At 35.4% G+C, this 24,958-nt stretch overlaps 1 protein-coding gene across 14 annotated transcripts in view; it reads right to left on the bottom strand.

Moving 5' to 3' along the window:
• LOC105470250 (zinc finger protein 148) overlaps positions 1-24,958 on the bottom strand; it is a 141,623-nt gene that overhangs the window by 28,852 nt on the left and 87,813 nt on the right. For 13 of the 14 annotated variants that reach the window (XM_011722049.3, XM_071092336.1, XM_071092335.1 and 10 more), the window contains 2 exons: positions 17,226-17,349; positions 15,825-15,908 (listed from right to left, as the gene is read on the bottom strand). In XM_011722049.3, the coding sequence (XP_011720351.1) occupies positions 15,825-15,908; positions 17,226-17,349 (208 nt within the window). Of the gene's footprint in view, positions 1-10,527; positions 10,642-12,212; positions 12,321-15,824; positions 15,909-17,225; positions 17,350-24,958 lie in introns of those variants that run through there. The other variant, XM_024789261.2, reaches the window with a different exon arrangement.

The following is a 24,958-nucleotide window of genomic DNA, read 5'->3' as shown; positions in this document are numbered from 1 at the left end:
AAAACACTGGAATTCTCTTTTATAGGGCTTCAAAATTAGCATTCCCTATCATTAAAGTCCATTGTAAATGTATGTTAATGCTGATCTGCAATGAGATTTTATGCATTTCATCTTTGAAACCATCTTGTCACAAAGACATACTGATAACAATCCATGAAAACGTTATTTTAGCAAGCATTATTTACCACTTAGAAGGCATTTACAAAAAATTTTATTAGATCCCTGATATTTGCCTTTTATCATGTATTACACTGGAGATTAATTACTCCCAATTAAAGAGTAGGTAGAGTTGCAGAATTAAGTGGATTCTGAAATATGAAAATTCTCTTTGCACTTGCATCAAGGTCCAAAATCTGATGAAATTGTAGTTTGAGCTTGGAAAATATATCCACTGCCTATTTGTGTGAGAATGGAGATTTTGCTTCTTGTTCTAACTTATATCACAGGAAGTACATAAAGCAGCATTTTGTGATTCAATATCAGGTGCTGTCAAGATAACTTTATCATGGGAGAAATTTTACATATAGACACTGGTTTCCCTTGTAATAACAGACTGAATTTATTAAGAAACATTTTCAAGTCTTCAGCAAAAGCTAATTTCCAAAGCTATTCTTCAGTGATTGAGACTGGTGCTATTAATTCAGAAAAAGTTTAATTTTGGCTTTACATTCAAAAGCTCCCAATAAGACTTTACCACTTCTAAGATATTAAACTGCTATACAGTAGAGTAAGTCAGAACATTCAGCTTCCATAGCTGACAGAAATTCACAGAACATTGATAACAGTTAAGTCCACCAGAGCAAATGAAGTTCACTATTCACACTATTGGTTCAATGACACATAATGTATTCAAATGTTTCTCACAAAGTACTGGTCACAAATACTACCATGAAAGGCCATAAACTTTAAATGCTTTGTATTATTTCTCAAGCTTCGTAAATTAGTCCAACTAAACTATTCTGTTCCACATGTATTTTTTTTCCCCATCATTCGCTGTAACACAACTTAGCAGATCCACTTCAGTTTATATTAAAATAATGTTTTGTCAAGTTCTTTAATATATTCATTTTTTTGAAAACACCTTGACATTTAAGTTGCATACCATTCCATTTATCCATTTAAAGTGTATAATTCCATTTTGAAACTATTCTTGCCTATGGTTCTTGCACAGAGACGAATTCTTCAGTCACTTCAAACCTTGTATTGACTTCTTGAATAAATAACAGTGTAATATTGTAGTATAAGAAGAAATATATATTTAGGCTGGGCACGGTGGCTCTGCCTGTAATCCCAGGACTTTGGGAGGCCAACGCGGGTGGGTCACCTGAGGTGAGGAGTTCAAGACCAGCCTGGCCAACATGGCGGAACCCTGTCTCTACTACAAATACAAAAATTAGTCAGGCGTGGTAGCATGCACCTGTAATCCCAGCTACTCAGGAGGCTGGGGCAGGAGAATCACATGAACCTGGGAGGCTGAGGTTGCAGTGAGTCGAGATTGTGCCACTGCACTCCAGCCTGGGAAATAAGAGAAAGACTCCGTCTCAAAAAAAGAAAAAGAAATATACATTCAATTTTTGTCCCCAGGTCCAGACAAAGAGCTCCTAAAACTCTAGTAATTTCCTGAATGATTGGGGTGAGAAAAGCATCTTTTGTTCTAGTATTTGGTCTTTGTCCCTGATTCCTGACAGAGCTCCTAAAATCCTTTCAATTTCCTGAGTGATAGGAGCGTCTTTTGTTCCTGACACAGAACTCCTAAAACCCTAGGAATTTCCTGGGTGATAGGAGCCTCTTTTATTCTAATGAGGAGACTCTTTCTGGGACCCTAGATAGCTTCAGGATAGGGGCTGGTCACCAGAAAGACAAGGCCTTGAGTAGAAGCCTAGAAATTTCAGCCCCATTCTCCTCAACCTCCAGGAACGGAAAAAGGGCTAGAAACTGAGTTAATGATCAATCCATCATGCCTACATTACTAACCTCCATAAAAGTCCCTAAGTAATGAGGTATTGAGAGCTTCTGGGTTGGTGAACACATTCAAGTGCCAGGATGGTGGCACACCCTAAATCCACAAGACAGAAGCTCCGGTACCTGGGACCCTTCCAGACCTTGTCCTGTGGACCCTCTTCATCTGGCTGTTCATCTGTATCCTTTATAATAAAATGGTAAATGTAAGTAAAGTGCTTTCCTGGGTTCTGTAAACTGTTATAGCAAATTATTCAAACTCCCTCCCCCTGTGATTTATAGCCAGTTGGTCAGAAGTACAAGAGGCCTAAACTTGTGATTGGCATCTGAACAGGGGGCAGCCTTGTGGGACTGAGCCCTTAACTTGTAGGATCTGATGCTAACTCCAAGTAGTTAGTGTCAGCATTTAATTAAACTGTATAATAGGACACCGGCTGGTGTCCAGAGTTGGAGAAGTGTTTGTTGGTATGAGGAAAAACCCACACATTTGGTGTCAGAAGTGGGTAGAAACAGATCATAGTAATTGGTACCATCTGTCAACTCATCAATAGCCAAGGAAAGCCACTTGAAATCATCTGCTTTGTTTTTTAATTGACTATTGATGTTGATACCATGTAGGATTTCATTTGAGAATCAGAGTTCCATCAAAAAAAGTTTAAAAGCCATTCTCCTATATTAGTTTCACTCCAATTTCTTCTGTTTATACTACTATTAAATTTCACCTGTAATTATTCTTCCTCTGAAATGTCTTTCATGTCCATTTCATTCCATTTTCAGTCTTAAGGTCTTTTTCAGACCCTTATCACTTAATAAAATATACTTTGCTAGAGTATGATAGTAGTATTCCTAAGAAATCTCATTATAAAACAATCATTTCAATGAGGCAGGGGAAAGAGAGACTGAGATTAGTTTCAGAAGTTAGTTTCCTTCAGGGGAAAAAAATTTAATAGCTAATTAATTAGATCTACAATGCAAACACTGATGAGCAAATATATCCAGACTGTTATAGAGTAAGTAGCTTTAACTCTCAGTTCAAAAGAGTAATGATTTCATGTAAACTTCAAGTTTACACACAATATTCCAAGAACAGCTTTCAAATACAAAATATCACGTAAAATACAAGGGGGGAAATGAACAAAAATACTTCTATTCTGCTAAGACAGTCTGTTACTACTACTTATTTTTTTGCTGCAATATTTTACTTTTTAATGTCAGAAAAGGCCTAGATAATGTTAGACATTGAGCAAATTCTCCTATTAAATAATCTAGCAGAAGTCTGGATGATTAAAGCATAGCATCAAGTATTGCTTTTAGTAGCCAGCTTCCACCCATCCTGTAACAATCAAGAGCTTCTTCAGCCTTGCCTGGTATCTCATCTTCTTAACAACAGCACTTCAAAAGCTTCCCAGCCTGTCTCTAGTATTTCTGTTGAAGGTTTCTGCATAAGCCAAACCCCTTTGGATCTGTCACAGAATCCTAACATTTTAAAATAATACCTTTCAGGTTCCTATAGGTCCACTGTCTATTTCTCCTAAACATCATTTAAGAAAACAAAATGTCTGAAGAACAGGTAGAGCACAAGATTTTTCTATTGGGATAAAGTTGGACTTTCTCAGGACTCTAGAGTCACAGTGGATCAAACTCCATGTCCTCCCCCTCTATCCATTGATAAAGAACTCAAAGGTTGGTGAAGTGGGCAAGACCATATATGACTGATTTTTAAGGTGAAGAGAGATGAAGTGGGAAAGAATATATATGATTTTTAAGGTAGAGTTCCTCCATTATATAAGTACAATAGGCCCATATAGAATACTGTGGGTCTTCAAACAGCAACAAATAGGTTGTTCTTTTTGTGTCTGCAGTCATTTTGTTTTTTCCATGAATGCATTTGTCTCTTTAATTTTAACTAATCACACAAATGTAAAACAAGAAAGAGTAGGGGTCATCATTATTCTTGTATCAGATAAAACAGACTTTAAACCAACAGTAAAAAAAGACAAAGAAGGTCATTTTATAATGACAAAAGATTCAATTCAATAAAAAGACTTAGCTATCCTAAATATATACGCACCCAAAACTGGAGCACCTAGATTCATAAAGCAAATATGTCTAAACCTAGGAAAAGATGTATACAGCCATACAATAGTGGGAGACTTCAACATCCCACTGACAGCATTAAATGAGGCAGAAAACTAACACAGAAATTCTGGACAAGTGTCTAATTTCTCACTTGACCAACTGGACCTAATAGACCTCTACAGAATACTCTACCCAACAACCACAGAAAATACATTTTTCTCATTTGCACACAGAACATACTCTAAGATCAATCTCATGCTGGGCCATAAATCAAGTCTCAATAAATTCAAAAAAATGGAAGTCCTACCAAGCACATTCTCAGACCACAGTGGAATAAAAATAGGTATCAATACCAAGAAGAACCCTCAAAACCACATAATTACTAGAAACTAAACAACTTGCTCCTGAATGACTTTTGGATAAACAATCAAATTAAGGCAGAAATCAAAATATTCTTTGAAACAAATGAAAACAAGAGACACAACCTACCAAAATCTATAGAATGCAGCAAAAGCAGTATTAAGAGGAAAGTTTATAGCATTAAACTCGCATATCAAGAGGACAGAAAGATTTCAAATTAACAATGTAACATCACACCTAAAGGAATTAGAAAAACAAGAACAAACTAATCCCAAGGCTAAAGGAATAAAACAGAGTAGAACTAAATGAAACTGAGACCCCAAAACCATACAAAGAATCAACAAAACAAAAAGTTGGTTTTTTGAAAGGATAAACAAGACTAACAGACCACTAGCTAGATTAACAAAGGAAAAAATTCAAGTAAGCACAATCAGAAACAACAAAAGTGACATTACAACTAATCCCACAGAAATACAAAAGCTCCAAGGAGATTATTACGAACACCCCTATACACAAAAACTAGAAAATCTAGAGAATACAGTTAAATTCTTATAAACACACAACCTCCCAAGATTGAATCAGGAAAAAATTCAAATCTTGAATAGATCAATAAGGAGTTTCAAAATTAAATCACTAATAAAAAACACACCAACCAGGGGGCGGGGGGAAAGCCCTGGACCAGATGGATTCACAGCTGAATTCTACCAAATGTACAAAAGACAGCTGGTACCAGTCCTACTGAAACTATTCCAAAAAATCAAGGAGAAGGGATTCCTCCCTAACTCATTCTACGAAACCAGTATCATCCTGATACCAAAATCTGGCAAAGACACAATGAGAAAAAAAAAAACACTAAAGGCCAGCATCCCTGATGGAAATAGATGCAAAAATCCAGAACAAAATACTAGTAAACTGAATCTAGGAGTACAACAAAAAGTTAATTCAGTTTGATCAAGTATGCTTTATTCCCGGGATGCAAAGCTGGCTCACCATATGCAAATCAATGAATGTGATTCCCCAAATAAACAGAATTAAAAACAAAAATCACATAATCATATGATCAGCTCAACAGACACAGAAACAGCTTTTGATAAAATCCAACATCCCTTCATTATAAAAATCCTTAAAAAACTAAGCATCAAAGGAACATACCTCACAATAATAACAGGTATCTATGACAAACCACAATCAACATTATGCTGAACAAGCAAAAGCTGGACACATTCCCCCTAAGAACTGGAACAAGACAAGGACGCCCATTCTCATCACTCCTCTTCAACACAGTACTGGAAGTCCTAGCCAGAGCAATCAGGCAAGAGAAAGAAATAAAAGGCATCCAAACAGGAAAAGAGAAAGTCAAATCGTCTCTCTTTGCTGACCATATGATTCAGTATCTAGAAAACCCTAAAGACTCTGCCAAAAGGCTCCTAGACGTGATAAACAATTTCAATAAAGTTTCAGAATACAAAATCAACAGCATTTCTATACACCAACAACATTCAGCTGAGAGACAAATCATGAACATAATCCCATTTACACTAGACGCACACAAACACATACACACACACACACACACACCCATACCCTAGAAATACATCTAACCAAGGTGAAAGATCTCTATAAGAAGAACTACAAAACACTGCTGAAGGAAATCATAGATGACATAAACAAATGAAAACAATGTTCCATGTTAATGAACTAGAAGGAATCAATGCCATTAGAATGTCCATACTTCCCAAAGCAATCTACAGATTCACCACCATCCCTATCAAACTACCAATGTCATTTTTCACAGAAATAGAAAAAAACTATTCTAAAATTTATATAGAATCAAAAAACAAAAAACAAACAAACAAACAAAACGACAGCCCCAACAGCCAAAGCAATCCTAACCAAAAAGAATAAAACCAGGACTTCAAACTATACTACAGGCTACAGTAACCAAAACAGCATGGTACTGGTACAAAATTAGATACACAAACCAATGGAACAGAACAGAGAATCCAGAAAACAAAGCTGCACCTACAACCAATTGATATTCAAGAAAGTTGGCAAAAAATAATCAGTGGGGAAAAGACTCCTAATAAATGGAGCAGCGGAAACTAGCTAACCATATCGGGAAGAATGAAACTGGACTCCTACCTATCACCATATGCAAAAATTAATGCAAGACAAATTAAAGACTTAAATGTAAGACATAAAACGATAAAAATCCTGGAAGAAAACCTAGGAAATACCCTTCCAGACATAAGCCTTGGCAAAGAATTTATGACTAAGTCCAGCAATTGCAAAAACAACGAAAACTGACAGGCAGGGCACAGTGGCTCACACCTGCAATCCTAGCACTTTGGGAGGCCAAAGTAAGAGGACTGCTTGAGGCCAGGAGTTCAAGACCAGCCTAGGCAACATGGCAAGACCTGGTATCTACAAAAAAGCTGCAACAAAAACAAAAACTGACAAGTGACACCTAAAGAAACTAGCATTTCTGCATAGCAAAAGAATCAGCAGAGTAAACAGACAACCTACAGAATGGGAGAAAACATTCTCAAACTACGCATTCAACAAGAAACTAATATCTAGAACCTGTAAGGCAGTTAAATCAACAAGCAAAAAACAATTAACCCCATTAAAAACTGGTCAAAGGACATGAGAACAGACACTTCTCAAAATAAGACATACAAGCAGTCAATATATGAAAAAGGCCAGGCACAGTGGCTCATTCCTGTAATCTCAGTACTTTGGGAGGCTAAGGTAGGTGGATCACTTGAGCCCAGCAATTTGAGACCAGCCTGGGCAACATGTTGAAGCCTGGTCTCTACAAAAAGCAAAAATTAGCTGGGAGTGGTGGTGTGCACCTGCAGTCCCAGCTACTCGGAAGCCTGAGGTGGGAGGATCACTTGAGCCTAGGAGGTCAAGGCCGCAGTGAGCCCAGATCATGCCATTGCACACCAGCCTAAGTGACACAGCAACACCATCTTAAACAAACAAACAAAAAAAGAACACCATAATGACATACTATCTCACACCCCTAAGAAGGGCTATTACTAAAATGTCAAAAAATAACATATGTTGGTGAAGCTACACAGAAAAGGGAACATTTATACACTATTGGTAGAAATGTGAATTATTTCAGCCACTGTGAAAAGCAGTCTAGAGATTTCTCAAGGAAGTAAAAATAGAACTACCATTTGACCCAGCAATCCCATTACTGGGTACATACCCAAAAGAAAAAAAAAAAAATTCTACCGAATGACACATGCACTCATAGGTTTATGGCAGTACCATTCACAACAGCAAAGACACACAATCAACATAGGTATCCATCAGCAGTGGACTGGATAAAGAAAATGGGGTACATATACACCATGGAATACTACACAGCTATAAAAAGAGCAAAATCATGTCTTTTGCAGCAACATGGATGCAGCTAGAGTCCATCACCCTAAGTGAGTTAACGTAAAAAATAGAAAACCAAGTAACACATATTCCTACTTACAAGTGGTAGCTAATTCTTGGGTACATACAGACATAAAAATGGGAACAACAGACACTAGGGACTCCAAAAGGAAGAGGAGGAGGAGTGGGGGAAAGGCCTGAAAAACTTCCTATTGGGTACTAGGTTCACTGATTGGGTGACAGGATCAATAGAAGCCCAAATCTCAGAATCGTGCAATATCCCCTTGTAAGAAACTTGTATATGTACCCCCTGAATCTAAAGTAAAAATTTTAACTAAAAAAAATTGTAATAATCAACCTACAACCTTGTCAATTCACTCCTAGGTAATTAAGAGTAAACTTAATTACCTAGTATATTTGCCAGAGTATACTTTCTGGAATAGTATAATTGCAAATAGTATAATTACCGGAGTATATTTTCTGGAATAATTAAAAATGTACACTGACGCTAGGCACAGTGGCTCACGCCTATAATCCCAGCACTCTGGGAGGCCAAAATGGGAGGATCGCTTGAGCCCAGGAGTTCCAGACCAGCCTGGGATAGATAGGGAGATCCCATCTCTAAAAAAAAAATACAAAAAATTAAAAAAGATTACCCAGGCATGGTGGTATGCTTCCAATATTCAAAAATCCTGAGGTCTTCGGGAGTTTGAGTTTAAAGAAGTAATTATTTTTCCAAAAGAATATGGTGTGAAATGATTTGTCAAACAAAGCATTATATCGAGACCCAACTGAACGAATGTTTCATCTTCTGTAGAATGTAAAATAATTTTTCAAGGGGCCCTACATTAAAGGAAGGCAGGTTAACAAGTCAAAGAGTAGAGAAACTTATCTTGTTTTAGAGTACACTTTCTACAGTTTTTGAAAATATTTTAAAAGGGGAAATCAAACCATACTGTGGTCAAATAAGAAAAATAAGAAACTACTGTCAAAAGTAACTTCAGTCAGGCATGCTGGTGCACCCCTGTAGTCCCAGAAACTCAAGGAAGCTAAGGCGGGAGGATTGTTTAAGCCCAGGAGGTAGAGGCTGCAGTGAGCTATGATCACGCCACTGCACTCCAGCCTAGGCAACAGAGGGAGACTTCACCTCTGAAAACTAAAAAAGTATTTAAGTTTTGCCTACTTCCTCAAAATGACCAAAACTAAAGTAATATTACATTCCTTAAAGCTTAACTATGTTGTTCCATTTGTTTTAGAAAAATTTAAATACCTAAATTTGATTAATACATTTGTAATTATGATTAAATATTTTTGCATAAAAATATTAATTATACAATTTTTTTCATATTATGATTAACAAAACAGTAACATATTTTCCAAATTTCCATCTTTCCTCACAAAACAGTTTTTTTTTTTAACATGGCAGTTAAATGCCTTGGTATCTTATAATGCTTTACAAGATAAATCTGACACTCCTTAGCTTAGCATCAAGGCTAGACAATGCAATTCCAAAAATCAAGCTTTCTAGACTTATCTCCTCACCCCCACTCTCCCCGTCCTTCCTGCTCTCCTCAGAACGGCTATTTACATGCACATCTTGTCTCTGCCCACTCCATTGTGAAATCCGGTCTTACCCCTCCACCCACAGACTTCCTTTCAGTGAAGCATAGAAGGCTACATACATACAGGTTACAGGCCAGGTCCAGGACTGGCTTTGCCCTTACCTGAACAAAATAAAAATCTCCCTGGTTAAAACCAAAAGTTGATGTCACTTCGAAATTTCCTTGGTGTTTGATCTACCCTTTCAATAGCATATTGGTTAAGGGCACAAACTTTGAAGAGCTAGATTGTTATTTACCAGTTATACACACTGAGGGAGGTGACTTAATCATTTTGAACCTCATCTGTAAAACAGGAATACCAGTACCCTCCTCACAGGACTGTTGTGTGGATAAAGTGAGACAATTTATGTAGTGGGTTACCAGTGCTTGGTGGAGAACAGGTACTCAATAAATTTACTTGAGTATCACTAGGCTTATGATAATGATGAATTCTTAGTAATTGCTAGTTTTTTTTAAACTACAATGAAGTACCTGCCTCCTTCTGGTTCTTCTAAGCCAGCATATATGACACACTGCTTGGCCTCTTGTCCAGCATCTTCAAGTGTCTGGGTGTTTGCCTTGTCTGCCTCAGTTTTAACTTTAACTGTGTGTGTTTCTGAATCTATTATCTGAGTATCTGCTTACCTATTCTTGCTCAACGATTCCCAACTTCCCTCAGTACACTGTAGATTTTCCTTCTGGTCCTGGCTTCCATCATGCCTTTGCTTTACTACCTATGGTTGCTGTGATGACACTTGACTCCCATGCAACACATGGATTACAAAGCCTAAATCAAATTCACTCTTAGGGTCACTTAAATTCTATCTCTTCCATGAAGCCACCAATCTGAATCCTGTCTGGTCTATTTCAATGAAATTCTAAAGCTCAGGTTGTCTGCACCACTGTGTTGGAAATTTGACATATGCTTCATCAAACTGTGAGTCGCAGGATTCACATGTTCATTCACTCAATGACTATATAGAAGAATGAGACCACTTCAACCAAGTCTCAATTTGTTAAAGACTTGTTAAAACAAATGCTAAACATCTTTTTTAAATATAGCTGCTATGAACTAACAAAGAACATTCTATATAGATTTGAGGGGTAGGGATACTCATCCATAAAATATACACACTTAATTGAAAACTGGGCAACTTTCATTATAAAGCCTCTGATTTGCCATATTTCTGTTGTAAGACATAATAATAAAATGGAATCAATCTTCTGGATGACTTCTCCTATCCTCCTAAACAAAAAAAAATTTAAGTATGGTTTAATATTTTTATACATATATCAGGTTTTTATCAATTTATATATATAATTACACCATACTTTAATTATATACATATATACACACACATATACATGATTTCTTTTATTGTCTTTACTGAGATATTTTGATATATAGTGTTAAGCTTTTGTATGTTTTATGTATAACCAATCTTTTAGTAGGAATTATTAACAGCTTTGCAGATTTAAAAAAAATGGTTTCTGAAAGCTTTGTTAAAGCAGAAAATGTCAGTCCCAGCAATCCATACTTCTCTGCTTAATACTTCCTTGGCAAGATCTGTCCATGCCAGTGCAGTCTGGGCTTCAGCAATCACAATGCCAGGAGCTTGTAGTGCACACAACATTCTCAGTTATACAAACAGTATTCATTTCCTTCATCCTCACAAATTAAGATTTAAACTCTAAGTAGGTCTTTAACATTTTCTTTCTTAAGACTTCTCTGTTAAAGCTAATTAACTATAAATTAGGGCTTGAAAAACGTGAGCAGAAAACTAATTTTTATCAATAACTGAACCATACTAAGGGAAATAAAAAGGGTTAAGCTACGTTAGTCAAGGGTAAATCAACATTCTCTCTAACCCCATCCCATTAACCCAACTGGTTTACAAAAATAAAAGTGCGTTATTATTCAGCTATTTAATACAGCTATTTAATACAGTTGTGAATAAAAGTCATAGTAAAGAGGAAAAGAGGACTGCTGTATTTTTAGGCATGAAGAACACCAACTTAGATGACAGGTTTTCCAGTATTTTTGTATTTTTAAAGACAGAACTGTATACATCTAAGAACTAAAGGCTTAAAAAAGAACCTTATGGAAAAAGAAACCTAGTGAACATATATAATTCTGAGTGATTTCGTTTTTTCAAGAATTTCTTTTGTTTTTGGGAGGAGAATCTCTTTTTTTTTTTGAGATGAAGTCTGGCTCTGTTGCCCAGGCTGGAGTGCAATGGCATAATCTCAGCTCACCACAACCTCTGCCTCCCAGGTTCAAATGATTCTCCTGCCTCAGCCTCCCGAGTAACTGGGACTAAAGGCTTGTGCCACCACACCCGGCTAATTTTTGTATTTTTAGCAGAGATCGGGTTTCACTATGTTGGCCAGGCTGTTCTCAAACTCCTGATCTCGTGATCTGCCTGCCTCAGCCTCCCTAAGTGCTGGGATTACGGTGTGAGCCACCGCACTCCGCCAGGAGGAGAATCATTTATAAAAACTTCCCTATAGAAATAGCTTCGTAACATTTTTACTAATTAAAATAAAAAATAAATTATGAAACCTGGCATAACTAAAAAGCAACCATAATTTGTATAACAGAACATCAGGGTAGGTATTCTGGGGCTTACTATTTAGAGGAATTTACAAAACTAAAATTAAAAATGGTACTTAGGTTTTTTACTCTTCAATCCCTCTTGGTGATAAGACTGGAAGTTTCTTAGAGTAAAATGCTCATTGGGTGAGAAGAAAATAACACAACTACGGATATATGCCATTCTAACATTTATTCTATATATGCATTTTTAAAATAGGCACCTTAGACAAGGAAAGGGCACGTCAGACAAAAGTACTTGATCCACAAGGAAATCTGCCAGCGATGATAAATATTTAACCTTGATATGCACTTGATCAGTAATTCTGGCCCTAAACAAAATGAACAATTAGAATTATCTTCAACCTTAGCCTCAAGTCCTCATCGTCCCTCGCACACCCAAAACATCACCTAAATAAAGGATCTGTAATATTTACAAAAAAGATAATATTCACAAAAAAGGTAAAGCTCCCATAATTGCCAAAAATAGCAGTCCTGAGGGTATTTAAAATGTGAGTTTTCAGTGCCTTAATCTAAAGGAATAAAGCTTAAACCAGAATTTCAGGGATCAGCCTTTGGATGAAAAAGTACACTCCCCTAAAATGGTATTTCATAGCCAAGCCCAAATTTAGGAAATGGAATTAAATAATAGCCTGTCTAGGGCACGTTAAACATTTTACCTTTTGAAACCAAATCAACTATGTTCTTAGTTTTAGTAAGACACAGGTTTCTTTATGGTTGGCCATAGCTACCAAGCGAGTAATGATTTTTAACCATGTTGCAAAGGGGCAGAGAACGGGCTTGGAGGCTTGAGGGACCAGGAGGAGACAGTATAATGAGACCTAAAGGGAGAAGGAAGGATGTATGGAAAATGGAGCCTTTAAGGGCTGATGGTTTTCACCAACCTTTGAGGGTCAGTTAGGTGACTCATTACTCACTTGACAATTAGAAAATGGATAGAAATATGGAAAATCTTTTTTAATGCTGTAACTATTTAAATGTATTCTTCTAAACTAAGGGCCTACAGAGAAAGAAAGCCTTCACGTGGGCAAACTTTAGGGCACTACCCTCCTCCAAAAATAAAAGCCATTTAGAAAATGAAAGAACAGTAAGAACATAATAATAAATGATGGAGACCTATTTGTGGTTCTAGATATATATTCCCAAATAGGTTTAACAAAAAACATTTTACTGCCTTTAAAAAGAATCTACAAAAAGAATCAAGAATATGAAGTAAAGAAGAGAAAACTATCCCCTTATATCAGTTCCACCTAGTGGGGAGGGAACAATAGGGCAGAATTGATTCTCTCTTCAAAAGAACTTTGCTTTGTTAAGGAACCCTAGTGATTGCTTTGCCCTGGTTCCTCTCAACTCCTTATCTTCTTCTACATTGTTCTCTATAATATAAGAACTCCAGCCTTTGCTTCTACCGCTCTTAGATGCTACTATACCTATAGGAAAGCTAAGCCATAATTGGCTTAGTAGCAGAGCAAGAAAAACTCAAAAAGGCCCAAATATAACTTTCTGCTTCTAGTCCCATTCTGCATAGCCAGTGATTTCACATGCGTACTCTGGAATCACAGAGGCTTGAGCTGAAATCTTGGTTCCATCATTTATTAGATATACACATTTGGGAAAGTTCCTTAACTTCTGTGCACTTCTTACTACCTCCTCATCTATAAAATGGGGATAGTAATAACTCCTGCCTTTCACAATTAATGTGAGGATGAAATGAGATATTTAACACAGTTTTCTGGTACTTAGTAAATTCTAAATAAACATTAACAACCCATTATACTCTGCTTAAATCCAAGATTCCCCATGGTCTAGTGCAGTTGATTACAGAATTGTGACCAGCACTTTAAAAAAAAAAATTCATACACACACACACAAAATATCGTAGTGCAATAAAAGTAAGTACTGTTTCAAAAATATTTTTTTCAGATACACACCCACCCACACACATATATTCTTAACTTAGCCTCATTTAGCTTTTCTGTGACACCTTCCCTAAGTAACTTTCACAGACAGCACATGTGTCTCTTCCTCAGGGCACAATAGTATCTTCAGAATTTTGTATAAAATTCTAGAACACTTAACTGCACTGTGCTTGCTTATATGTGTGTTTTTCCACGTCTATTTTCCCACAAGAATGTAAACTGCAAAGAAAAAAACTGCCTTATGTTATTTATTTCTGGCGCCTGAAAAACACTGGATGCTCAATAAATTTTTGTTGAATGAATGAGTAAAATATCAAACCCTAACAGGTATTAAGAACACACAAAAATAATCACTTTCATTTTTATCTGATCAGGTTTTATTGTTATATAGGAATTTAAATTTAGCTATAAGTCACACAAAATCTAATATAAATTTTTTCTCCCATAGTGCATTGTATAGCCCCTTCTAACAGAGATGAATACATTTACTTAAAAAACTGAAATGAGTAATGTGCAAAATGATTGTTAAAAAGTAGTACATCCAAGCATACAGACGTGTTGCCCAGTTAAAGTTTTATTGTTTTATTTATTTGTTTATTTATTTATTTTTTTTGAGACAGAGTTTCGCTTTTATTGCCCAGGCTGGAGTGCAATGGTGCGATCTCGGCTCACCGCAATCTCTGCCTCCCAGGTTCAAGCGATTCTCCTGCCTCAGCCCCCCAAATAGCTGGGATTACAGACACGTGCCACCACGCCCGGCTAATTTTGTATTTTTAGTAGAGATGGGGTTTCTTCCATGTTGGTCAGGCTGGTATCGAACTCCTGACCTCAGGTGATCCACCCGCCTCTGCCTCCCAAAGTGCTGAGATTACAGGCGTGAGCCACCGCGCCCGGCCCGGCTGAAGTTTTATTTAAGCAGATCAGACATATTCATGCTTCTTTTTAGGGGCAAAGAAAATTGAAAAAAAAAGTTGTCGGACAGAAAAGGTTGCTTCTATATGACAAACTGTCCTTTCATAAATACTGCAGGTTCCATGAGAACACATCTAAATAACAACACTGGGCAGGTACTTGCTTGAGTACTTTTAAAACAGAAAAATATGAAGAACTTTAATATTTCCAATATTCTCATATTATCACAATTCTCAATTCTATTCAAATGCAAAATTCAAAGTTATACAAATTTACCAACTCTGCTTTTATTCCATCACAAAAAGCAAAACACTGGAAATCAATTCTAAAGAAACACTTTTCAACATGCTTAGAGGCAACAAAGGTTAAGTCAACAGACTATTAAATCAAAGTTACTTATAAAAGTTGGTTTTACCACTGGCAAAAATAGATGCAAATAAATATTTGCTCTAAAATGAGACTTAGGTTTTTAAGGTATGTGTTCCTTTATAATGATCCTCTAGAATATTTAATTTCTAAATCATTAATAACTTGACTGAGAAATCGGTAATTCTCAACTTTTTAAGATTACATGTTTACTGATAGGGTAAGGTATATACATGAAATGCAAAGAAAGAGAATGAATTGTACTGCTGCTTCAGTAGTCAGGAATTCGCTTCCTACCTCAGACTAATGAATGATAACTTAAAGCTTAGTAAACACCTAAGGAAATAGCAATTTCAGAAAATCTTCCTTCCTTTTGTGACTTTAAACACATATTTTAGGTTATTATGCAACTCTATTTCAAAGTAATTTCTTGGGCTTGGACATTAAAGTTAAGTCTTAACAGTTAACATTGATTTATTGAAGGGATAAAAAAGATAACCTGTGATTTAGAGTCTAAACCAATAGAAATGGCAGCAAGTCACTGCCACTTATTAAAAATTCTTCCCTCCATCTGAAATAATCATTTTAATGAACCTAGTAAGGGTGGTTAACACTCACCAGTATGAATCTTCTCATGTCTCTGCAGCAGGTACTTCTGTATGAAACGCATGTCACATTGACTACATTGAAATGGTTTTTCGCCTTAAAATAATTTCACATCCACAAATTAGTTACTGAATAAAACAACAGTTTTTAGTTACTGTTTCTGAGGAAAGAAAAATCTTACATGCCCAAATTTTGGAAAATTACAAAATAGTCATACAAATTTTTGATGTTATTAACAGAATTTTATTTCCTCTCCATTTTTTTTCCCAGGATTTAAAAATTCATATTCTCACAATCACATAAAAATGAGATTAAATTTGATCTATATATTCAAGGGGGGAAAAGGAAATAAACAATTTAAAATTAAATTTTAAAATCATGGGGTAAGAAAGAACTCTACAGGTTCTCACGTGTCTTAAACATATTATCTTTCTTTTTATTTGGAAGAAGGTGTGCCCATCCTGTTTTCTCCCTAGTTAACCATCCATTTATGCCCTTTTACATATTGTCTTCAGAACCTTCAGAACTTTCTAAACATCCCTTTTTAAAAAGATCTTGTCTCTTCAAACTTTCTCTCTCTGCTGGGGCTTTTCCTTTTAAGGAAAGTATTCTCTGGACTGTTCTATGCTGAGAAACCTTGTTTCAGTCCTGAAACACTTCTACCTTAGTACTTTCTCTCCTTCCCTTTCACTACACCTCCTTAAAAGAATAGTCCACTCTAAGTCTCAGATTCTTCACTGCCCACTTGTGGTTTAACCCTTATACTCTGTTTTCTGAAAAGCTACTTGTGATCTCCTTGCTATTTATTCCAAAGATTTTTTTCTCGGTTCTCTAACCTCTATCCTCCCTAGGGCACTGGCACTGTTGGTCACACCCTGCTTGGAATTCTAGCTTCTTCCAGCTTCTGGGACACTATTTTCCTAATTCACCAAATCTCCCTTATAACTGTTTTTATTCCTCATTTCATCTTACATGTCTAGTTTGTTTACCCAAAGGTCTGCCATCTTTAATACTGTTCTCTACAACTTCATTATCTTAGCTATCATTTATTTATATTTGATTTCCAAATCCATGTTTTAAACTCTGCCTGGATATTTTGCATACACAAAAAATGAACACTGACAAACAGGCTTTTAATAATACATTCTCTAATCATTTCTCTAGCTAAATGGAGCACATTAAGCCAAACAGGTGTCCAATTAAGACTCTTTAATTAATTTTACACATCCATGCTAATTGTTTTCTCACTCAACATTTTTTCCTGGTTTCCTTCTGACATTCTGGCCTACAAAATCTCTGATTTGGAATGCCAGATTAGCTGTGGTCTTAGGAATGAATGACGTTTACACGAAGATGAAAATAACAAAGATAATAACTTTAATGGCCACAAGCCCATTTCAATTCAAGAAATACCTGTATGAATGAAGACATGTCTCTGTAAGTGATAGTTCGTTCTAAAGGCAGCATTGCAGTGCTCACAAACGTGAGATTTAGGGGTTTTCAAACCAAGTGATCCATCCTCATTTATTGTAAGGATCTAGTTTAAAAAAAAAGGCAAAAACAAAAGAAATAAGTTTTAAAAACATAATTAAATAGTAATTTTTAAAAAAGATAATGCAAACAATGGTGACCAGAGATTATGAAATATTTTGTTTTTAAATAATCTTGAAAAGACTATTAGAATAATGTTATCATTAACTTTAAGAAAGTACAACGTGACTCAGAATGAGCAAAAATCACTAATAAAACCTTGGAAGCTGGTTAAGTAAGATCTCATCACAGCCTTCTCCTCTGTAATGCTGATGCGTGATGGGTCCTAAGTGTTCAGTTAGGGTGAGCACAGGTATATTTTCAATTTCAAATTCTGATATATGCAGGAAAAAAAGCCTTTAGACATGATCTAAACATCAATCAGTATGGGACTAATTAAATAAATCATGGAAAATGAATACAATTTAATATTATGTGGTCATAAAATAAAATGACAAAGCTTTCTAATACTTATATGAAAAGGGTGTCAGGATTTGTTAAGTTAAAAAAAGGCAAAGTTTAGAAGTGTTTTGCTAGTTTTGCAAAGTTCAGTATAGTTTTGCAAAGTTCAGTATAGTTTTGCTAACTTTTGTATATAAAAGGTACATACAGGAATATATATTTGTATAGGCATAAAAACTACTTGAGAAGGATATATATATATATAGAAGTATATATCCTTGATTATGATGGCTGGGGAACTGTGCAGACAAGAGATAAAATGGGAGGGAGGTTTTACACTGTATACTTAACACATTTTTTTGAACCATGTAAGTGGTTACCTATCACTTAAAAAAAGAGAACACTTAAGTTTTCAAGTTATAATATGTAGAATTTAGGGTCTGTTTCCAGACCCTAAAGGTTATTCTAGAACTACTAAATTATTGTTAAACATATTCCTAAGAATATTTGTCAAACAAATAAATTACAAGTGGGTATGGGGTCCATCTGGGACATAAGTACTGAATAGGAAAATTATTCCTTAAAAAAATTTTTTTAAAAAATAGAAGTGGGTAAAAGGAAGGAAGACAGGAGTCAAAGAAAGCAACCTTATATTTCTGAGCTTATTGAGATTAACAGTATTGTGAGTCTCGTCTGGATGGCACCAGAGAAAAACTCACCTTAGGCTGCATGTATTCCAATTTATCAACAACTTGTTCAATGTGCAACATTAAGCTGCCTCTTGGCCAGGCATGGTGGCTCAAGCCTGTAATCCTAGCACTTTGGGTGGCTGAGGTAGGTGGCTCACTTTAGCCCAGGAGTTCAAGACCAGCCTGGGCAAAATGACAAAACCCCATCTCCACAAAAATTAGCCAGGTGTGGTGGCACATCCCTGTACTCCCAGCTACTTGGGAGGCTGAGGATAGGAAGAACATTTGGGCCAGGAGGTCAAGGCTGCAGTGAGCCATCATCATCCCACTGCACTCCAGCCTGGGCAATAGAACAAAACCCGTCTCAAAAAAAAAAAAAAAAAAAAAAAAAAAAAAAATTGCCTTTCATCAGACATATGGAAGAGTGAAAATTATTCCTTTTTCATTATTGAGGAAAGCAAAAAAAAAAAAAAAAAAAAAAGCAGAATATGATGTTGAAGCAGCAAAGAAAACCAGAAGATCTGATCAGGAGGAGTATGCCCAGTGAGAGGGAAACAATGCTCTAGGTGCGGGCATACAGAATGGGAGCTAAGAAACTGTCCAACATAGGTAGAGAAAACTGGGAAACAAAGAACTGTGGAAACTGATGAGGGCCTGCAAACACACAGCTATGACGCCTTCTCAAACCTAGAAAAGGGTAGTAGGTAAAGGAAAACGGCTTTAATCCTTAAAACATTTTTACTTTAAATTCAAGAAGACAGTTTAGTTTATACTATATGCAAATCAGCAGTGATTATTATGCAAATTACACAGGGCATTTGGATTCTGGGCAAACTGCCAATGTGGTCAACAATGCTTCAAAGTCTATGCACCAAAGTCATGGAAGGGAAACATTTGGCAGGAGAATGGAAGTGGGTGTCACAGCTTCCTGAGGAGAGTCAAAGAGAGTGGAAAGCTTCATCTCTGGGCCAGTCCGTTTTAAATTTTTTCAACCCCTCCAAGTCACATAATAATAAGCAAGTTAACACTGTGCAAAAGGAAAACACACAAAATCTTTTAAAATATGACTCAAAATATTTTTGACATAAAACAAAAAGATGTTAAATACTTATATAAAATGGAACTAAAAACAAGACAGCAGCAGGTATTTTTTTCATGTATGTTGATAACAAATAAGAACATCCAACTGCCAAAAAACATGGCACTTCAATAGCTTTCTGTGGCATAGCAACTGCAAGGAAAGGCTTTGTAAGGAAAAAATCTGGCCCAAGTTGCTTAATGTGAAACGGATGTAATCCTTGACTGTACAAAGTCCTTTTATGACGAGTTGAGGAGTTCTAGGTCATTGTTTTCTGGTACTGCTGCCTTTCTTTGTCGATTCAAGCCTTAATTCAAGGTGAATTTTGTGGATGAAACAGCTACCACTGCCTTGTGGATAAACACACAGGAAAATCTAGCTTTTTTAAAGTTCAAAGACAGAAAGACCAAACTCTTGGACATTTTATATTTTCCTTTCTTTCTTTAGGCCCGAGTAACAAATATCTTTGTTTAAAGGACACAGAGTAAACTCATCTTGACTCAGATGAGCATCAATGGCCGTTCCAATTTGTAGCCTGTTTTAAATATATCTAAATGATTTTTATTCCCCCTTATAATCTCAGTGTCCAAAATGGTATCTGGAGCATAGTGGAGACTCTATTCCTGTCAACGGACCTGGCTGCCTGCTGTTCATATCAAATACTCCTCTTAGCTTACCACTTTATTGTTTTTTAAATGTGTTGCTAAAAGCAAAACTTTACTTTTCAATTTTTTAGCCTTCAGATAACTGAGTAGTGAGAGAAGTGTGTAGTTAAAGAATAAAATCCCTTAGCAGAACAAAACTAGCACATTAACGCAGGCAAAATTTTCTTCCCTGGTATTGACTTGCCTTCTTTTCTTGCTCACACCTTTTCAAGACCTTTAATGTAGAATGTGATCTACCAGCTGAGTGTGTTTGCCTTGGAGATTAGCAGTCTCACCTGCAACTGGTTCCATAAAATATTTTTGCTTTTCTTTTTCCCCCAACATATGAACACCATTACAATTAAAGAATTTTATGTTTAAAATGTTAAATTCTAAGATGCCTGCTATAGCATTTTCAGATGCTTTATCTTGCCTCTTGTCATTGCTACTTCAGGAGAAATATGGTATATTACATACACCAAGTAATCAGGCTTTAGCAAGTGGAGAAATCAGTAATACTCTAATTCTCAACACACTAGATTTTTATTTCTTATGTGTTCAGTAAATTTAAAACAAGATTTTATAGAAAAAAAAATTGAGTATCAAATGGAATTTCTCAGTTAATCTGCTTTCTTAATCTCATATTCATTGTGATATATTTTCTGTTTTAAGACAAATCCATTACCAGCCAGCTACCTAAATATACACATATGGTGAATGTTATCTTAAATAATATACCCATTTTAATCAGGCAAAGCCCTAAAGTCTGCCTATTCAAATTCAGAGATTTTTCACTCCATAAGGATCACTGCCACTGACTAAATGAAACCTGACACCCCTTACTGAGAAAAAGTTCTGTTTTCCTAATAGGCAGACACGATTTTTCACATTCAAATGTGTACTACTAAAATTATTAAAGCATATTTTAAACTAAACACTATAAGTTTTATCATATATTCCTGAATCAGTCAAAATCAGCTTCTAAGCCACCAAAACTCAAAAGACAACTTAGATAAGAGAGTTTATATTTCTCACCTATTATGAGATGTTCTACTGCAACTGGGGATGGAGAATGACAGCTGTGACAATTGTCTTTACTCTCCAAATCCAATGAGAAATGGAAAATAGTGCAAGTCCAAAGATAACACAATTAACAGTCATCCTGAGTAATACCCATCATGGCAACTTGACTGTCCTGGTCATCCTTATTAACCCATTCTAACATTGTCACTTTCTTTCATTCATCGAGTTTTTTTTATTGTTTCTCAGTACTACATTTTTCTCATCACCAAATTTCATTTTTAAATGGCAATTCACTGTATCATAACCATGGTACAACAACTATGTTAAGCAAAATGACCCTGGGTTTTAGAAAAGGCTTTTTCTTCCCTGTTTCCTGAATATTAGGCAAAGAAGTAGGTGATATTTTCTAACGAAAGATTTACATCAGATTTTTTTTCAAAGTTAGGGTTCAGTTCTATGGGAAAACAATTTGCCCAAAACACACAATTTCCTGGGAAAATTAGATAAATAAAACTCTATTATTTTGCCAATCTTCTTCCTTCATTTTCTTACTATTCCATACTTTCTGTTTTCATCCTCAAGTCTTATAATCAGTTCATCTTTAAAGCTACTTCTTCCTAAATCAAGGTAACATGTAGAAGAAAGCATGACAAATGTCTGGTACATCTACTTCTCTGTTTCTTTTCATTAAATTTTCCTTATTTTACATAATTCAATCTTAAATCTTTTTTATACCAAAATCCAAAATCTTTTCTGGGAACCAACAATATATAATAAATTGTTGGGAAAGGATTCTCTATACAGTTTATAATCTATTTGATGCGTGAAAAGTACTCTTCCTCAGTTCAGCATAACTTTGAATAATCAATTTTTATTCAGATCACCTAAAGTGTTACAACAAACAACCCAGTTCCTTTCTTCTGATGAGAGATCCTGGCACATAACAGGCACTCAAATTATTTGTTGAATAAATGAAAAGATATATTTCAGAATAAAAAGATGTAATTAAAAATATCCTCTCTCTCAGTTACTAAGGAGCTTGAAAAGACCTATATAATATATACGACATGGGATTTAGATAATATTGTTACATTTTACTGAAAAAAATTCTTAGAATTCATTAATGTTAACCCAACAATCCTCCTAAAACCCTTCTGAGATGGAAAATGTTACCTTCTAATTCACGTAACAAGTGAATACCAAAGTCCAGTAGTAATACCTCATTTATTCAGAAACTTCTAGTGTCAAGATTTGAGGTTTTCAAGCTTAAGAGTATAACAATCACCAAAAACAGACTCAAAGGGACAAAGGAAAGTGATGTTAAGTGGCCACCCAAATATACAGCAATGTAAAAATGAATAGCATGTCACCAAGGAATGAGAAGTGAAGTGATAATAAGCAGTATAACACTTAAAGTCTAACAGTGAGGATTTTCAGGGTCAGGTGGGTGGGGGAGAGCCCTAAAATCTCTGTTCTCCTAGAGGGCTTCAACTGCAATACACGATTTTAAAAAATGTTTATGTCAGCTTCAAGACATTAAACACTGAATTACGTTGAAGTACACTATATTTAAAAGGAAAACAACACATTAAAGATTTCCCAAAAAATGGTGAAAATGAAATTTGATATTTAAAAGGTGTAAGCTTCTATTATGTAGAAAACTTACTTTCATAAAACAGCTAATTCCACAACAGATGCAAATACCTTGACCTAGATGATGTTCCCTAGCTCAGTTATCCTCTTCATCAGGCATCCTGCCAAGTGTATTTAGGCAGCTTTCAAGTATCAAAACCTACCTTAAGATGATCAGGCTTTCCCATTGCATTTAAGTTTTCCAAAAAAAAAAAAAAAAAAAAAAAAAGACTCAGCTTTGCCATATGAGAAAGGTTCAGAAAGCAACTATTGCTTAAAATCCATGGCAGCTAAAAGATGACATAACAACACAGTACTTCACAAAACTTATAAAGGGAGCCATAGTTAAACATGGATGTTTATAGGCTCTGATATTTTTACTAAAACTCTATCGCATTAGTTATATTTCTTGTGCAGGTCCCCAATCTAATACTACACAATGGTGACACAAACTCAAAATATTCACAATGGCAAGATTTTAAGATTTGGAAAAGGTGCTGGGGGAGAATGGAGTCCTCTAGGCAAAATAAATCATAATTCTTTGAGGAACTTAAAATTGTTTTTAAGGAATTTGAAACAAGTAACACTTACTGATTTACAAACATGGGTGAGTTTCTCTTTCTCTTCATACCAAAGAGCAGAACAAATTACTTTAACAGAAGTTCTGAAGCATAAATTTTTATACACACTCCTGAGAAAACGTAAAATTACTCACTGATTATACCTTAAAGTTCTAAGACTCCAGACACAAAAAACCCATTCATCTGGAGATGGCAGACCAGTGGTTAAAAACAGTTCACAACCATTCCCTGTCCCATTACATGTAACATGCCAGGATAATTGAAAAATAATTGTTTGTTCTTTATTAAAACAAACAAACAAACACAGGGTTCCACAATGTTGCCCAGGATAGTCTTGAACTCCTGGGGTCAAGCAGTTCTTCCGTCTCAGACTCCCAAAGTGCTAGGATTACAAGTGTGAGCCACTGTACCTGGCCTGTTTGTTATTCTTACACCTCTGTCTTCTGTATATTGTTTCTAGTCACTTCATCTTTCTAAGAATTTCTCTAAACGGCTTCCTTAAAACATTCTCTTATATATACTATACTTTGAACAGGACGACTCTGTCATCTGGCCACTATAGGTATATAAATACTTAAATAATACCTTTAGAAATATTCTAAAATGATACATTATAAACGAGTTTTATCTCAAATTAGACAAGCAAAATAGCTTAAAGTCTGTAAATACCTATCTATATTTACAAATACCTAGAACATATCACCAAAAACAGAGTCCAACACCCAATAAGCAGATAATCTGGGTTTTAGTCAGAATTTCAAGAAGAGAGCACACTTGAAATAGATACCCCATAGATCAGCAACGAATCCAAAGTAACAATCAATCACTATCACAAACGATTTTAGAAATAATTTTGTACACAAAACCTGGTATCATTCTATATTTGAAGAACTTGATTTGTTCATTAATGTAAAGAACCCCCAAAAATGATATAAATTACTGAGAAAAACATTAAAACCCCAAGAAAAGAAGTGGAGGGAGAGGGAAGAAAAGAAGGGAGAATTTCACAAAACATGAAATATAAAATGCCAACAAAAATTTTAGAAGTTTAGTGTGACCAGAAACTAAAGAAATTCAAATTTAAACTATAATGAGGCTCCCATCTTAAGCAAAGTCACTCAAGACCAGTGAGAATGCAGACAGATACACCTCAGGTTCACTGCAGGTAGAAATGTAACTGGTATAACATTTCTGAAAAGAGTAACATTATCAAGAAATCTTTCTAAAAGTTCACACCCTTTGATCAATAGTGCACAAAGATACATACTCAAACATTTTAAGTGCAGCATGATTTAAAACAGAAACAAAAGGACTACAACTTTCAAATAACATAATAATGTCCAATAAAGCAATAATTAAATATTAACATGATCTATCAAAAAATAGATTATGTAGCTAATAAAATGATTACAAAAAACATCAAGAATTTAAAGCACAAAAATTGCTTACATACACTTTAAGTGTTAAAAATCAGCTAATTAAATCTGTATTATACCTACATATCTATCCGCACATATTTGAAAAAAGATAGAAAGGGAATATGGCAGAAAATCCAAGTAGTTATCTC

The sequence above is a fragment of the Macaca nemestrina genome, chromosome 2, assembly GCF_043159975.1.
Source record: "Macaca nemestrina isolate mMacNem1 chromosome 2, mMacNem.hap1, whole genome shotgun sequence".
NCBI lineage: Eukaryota > Metazoa > Chordata > Mammalia > Primates > Cercopithecidae > Macaca > Macaca nemestrina.
Note: the sequence above shows the minus strand (reverse complement) of the source record. Positions and strands in the feature narration are given on the sequence as shown.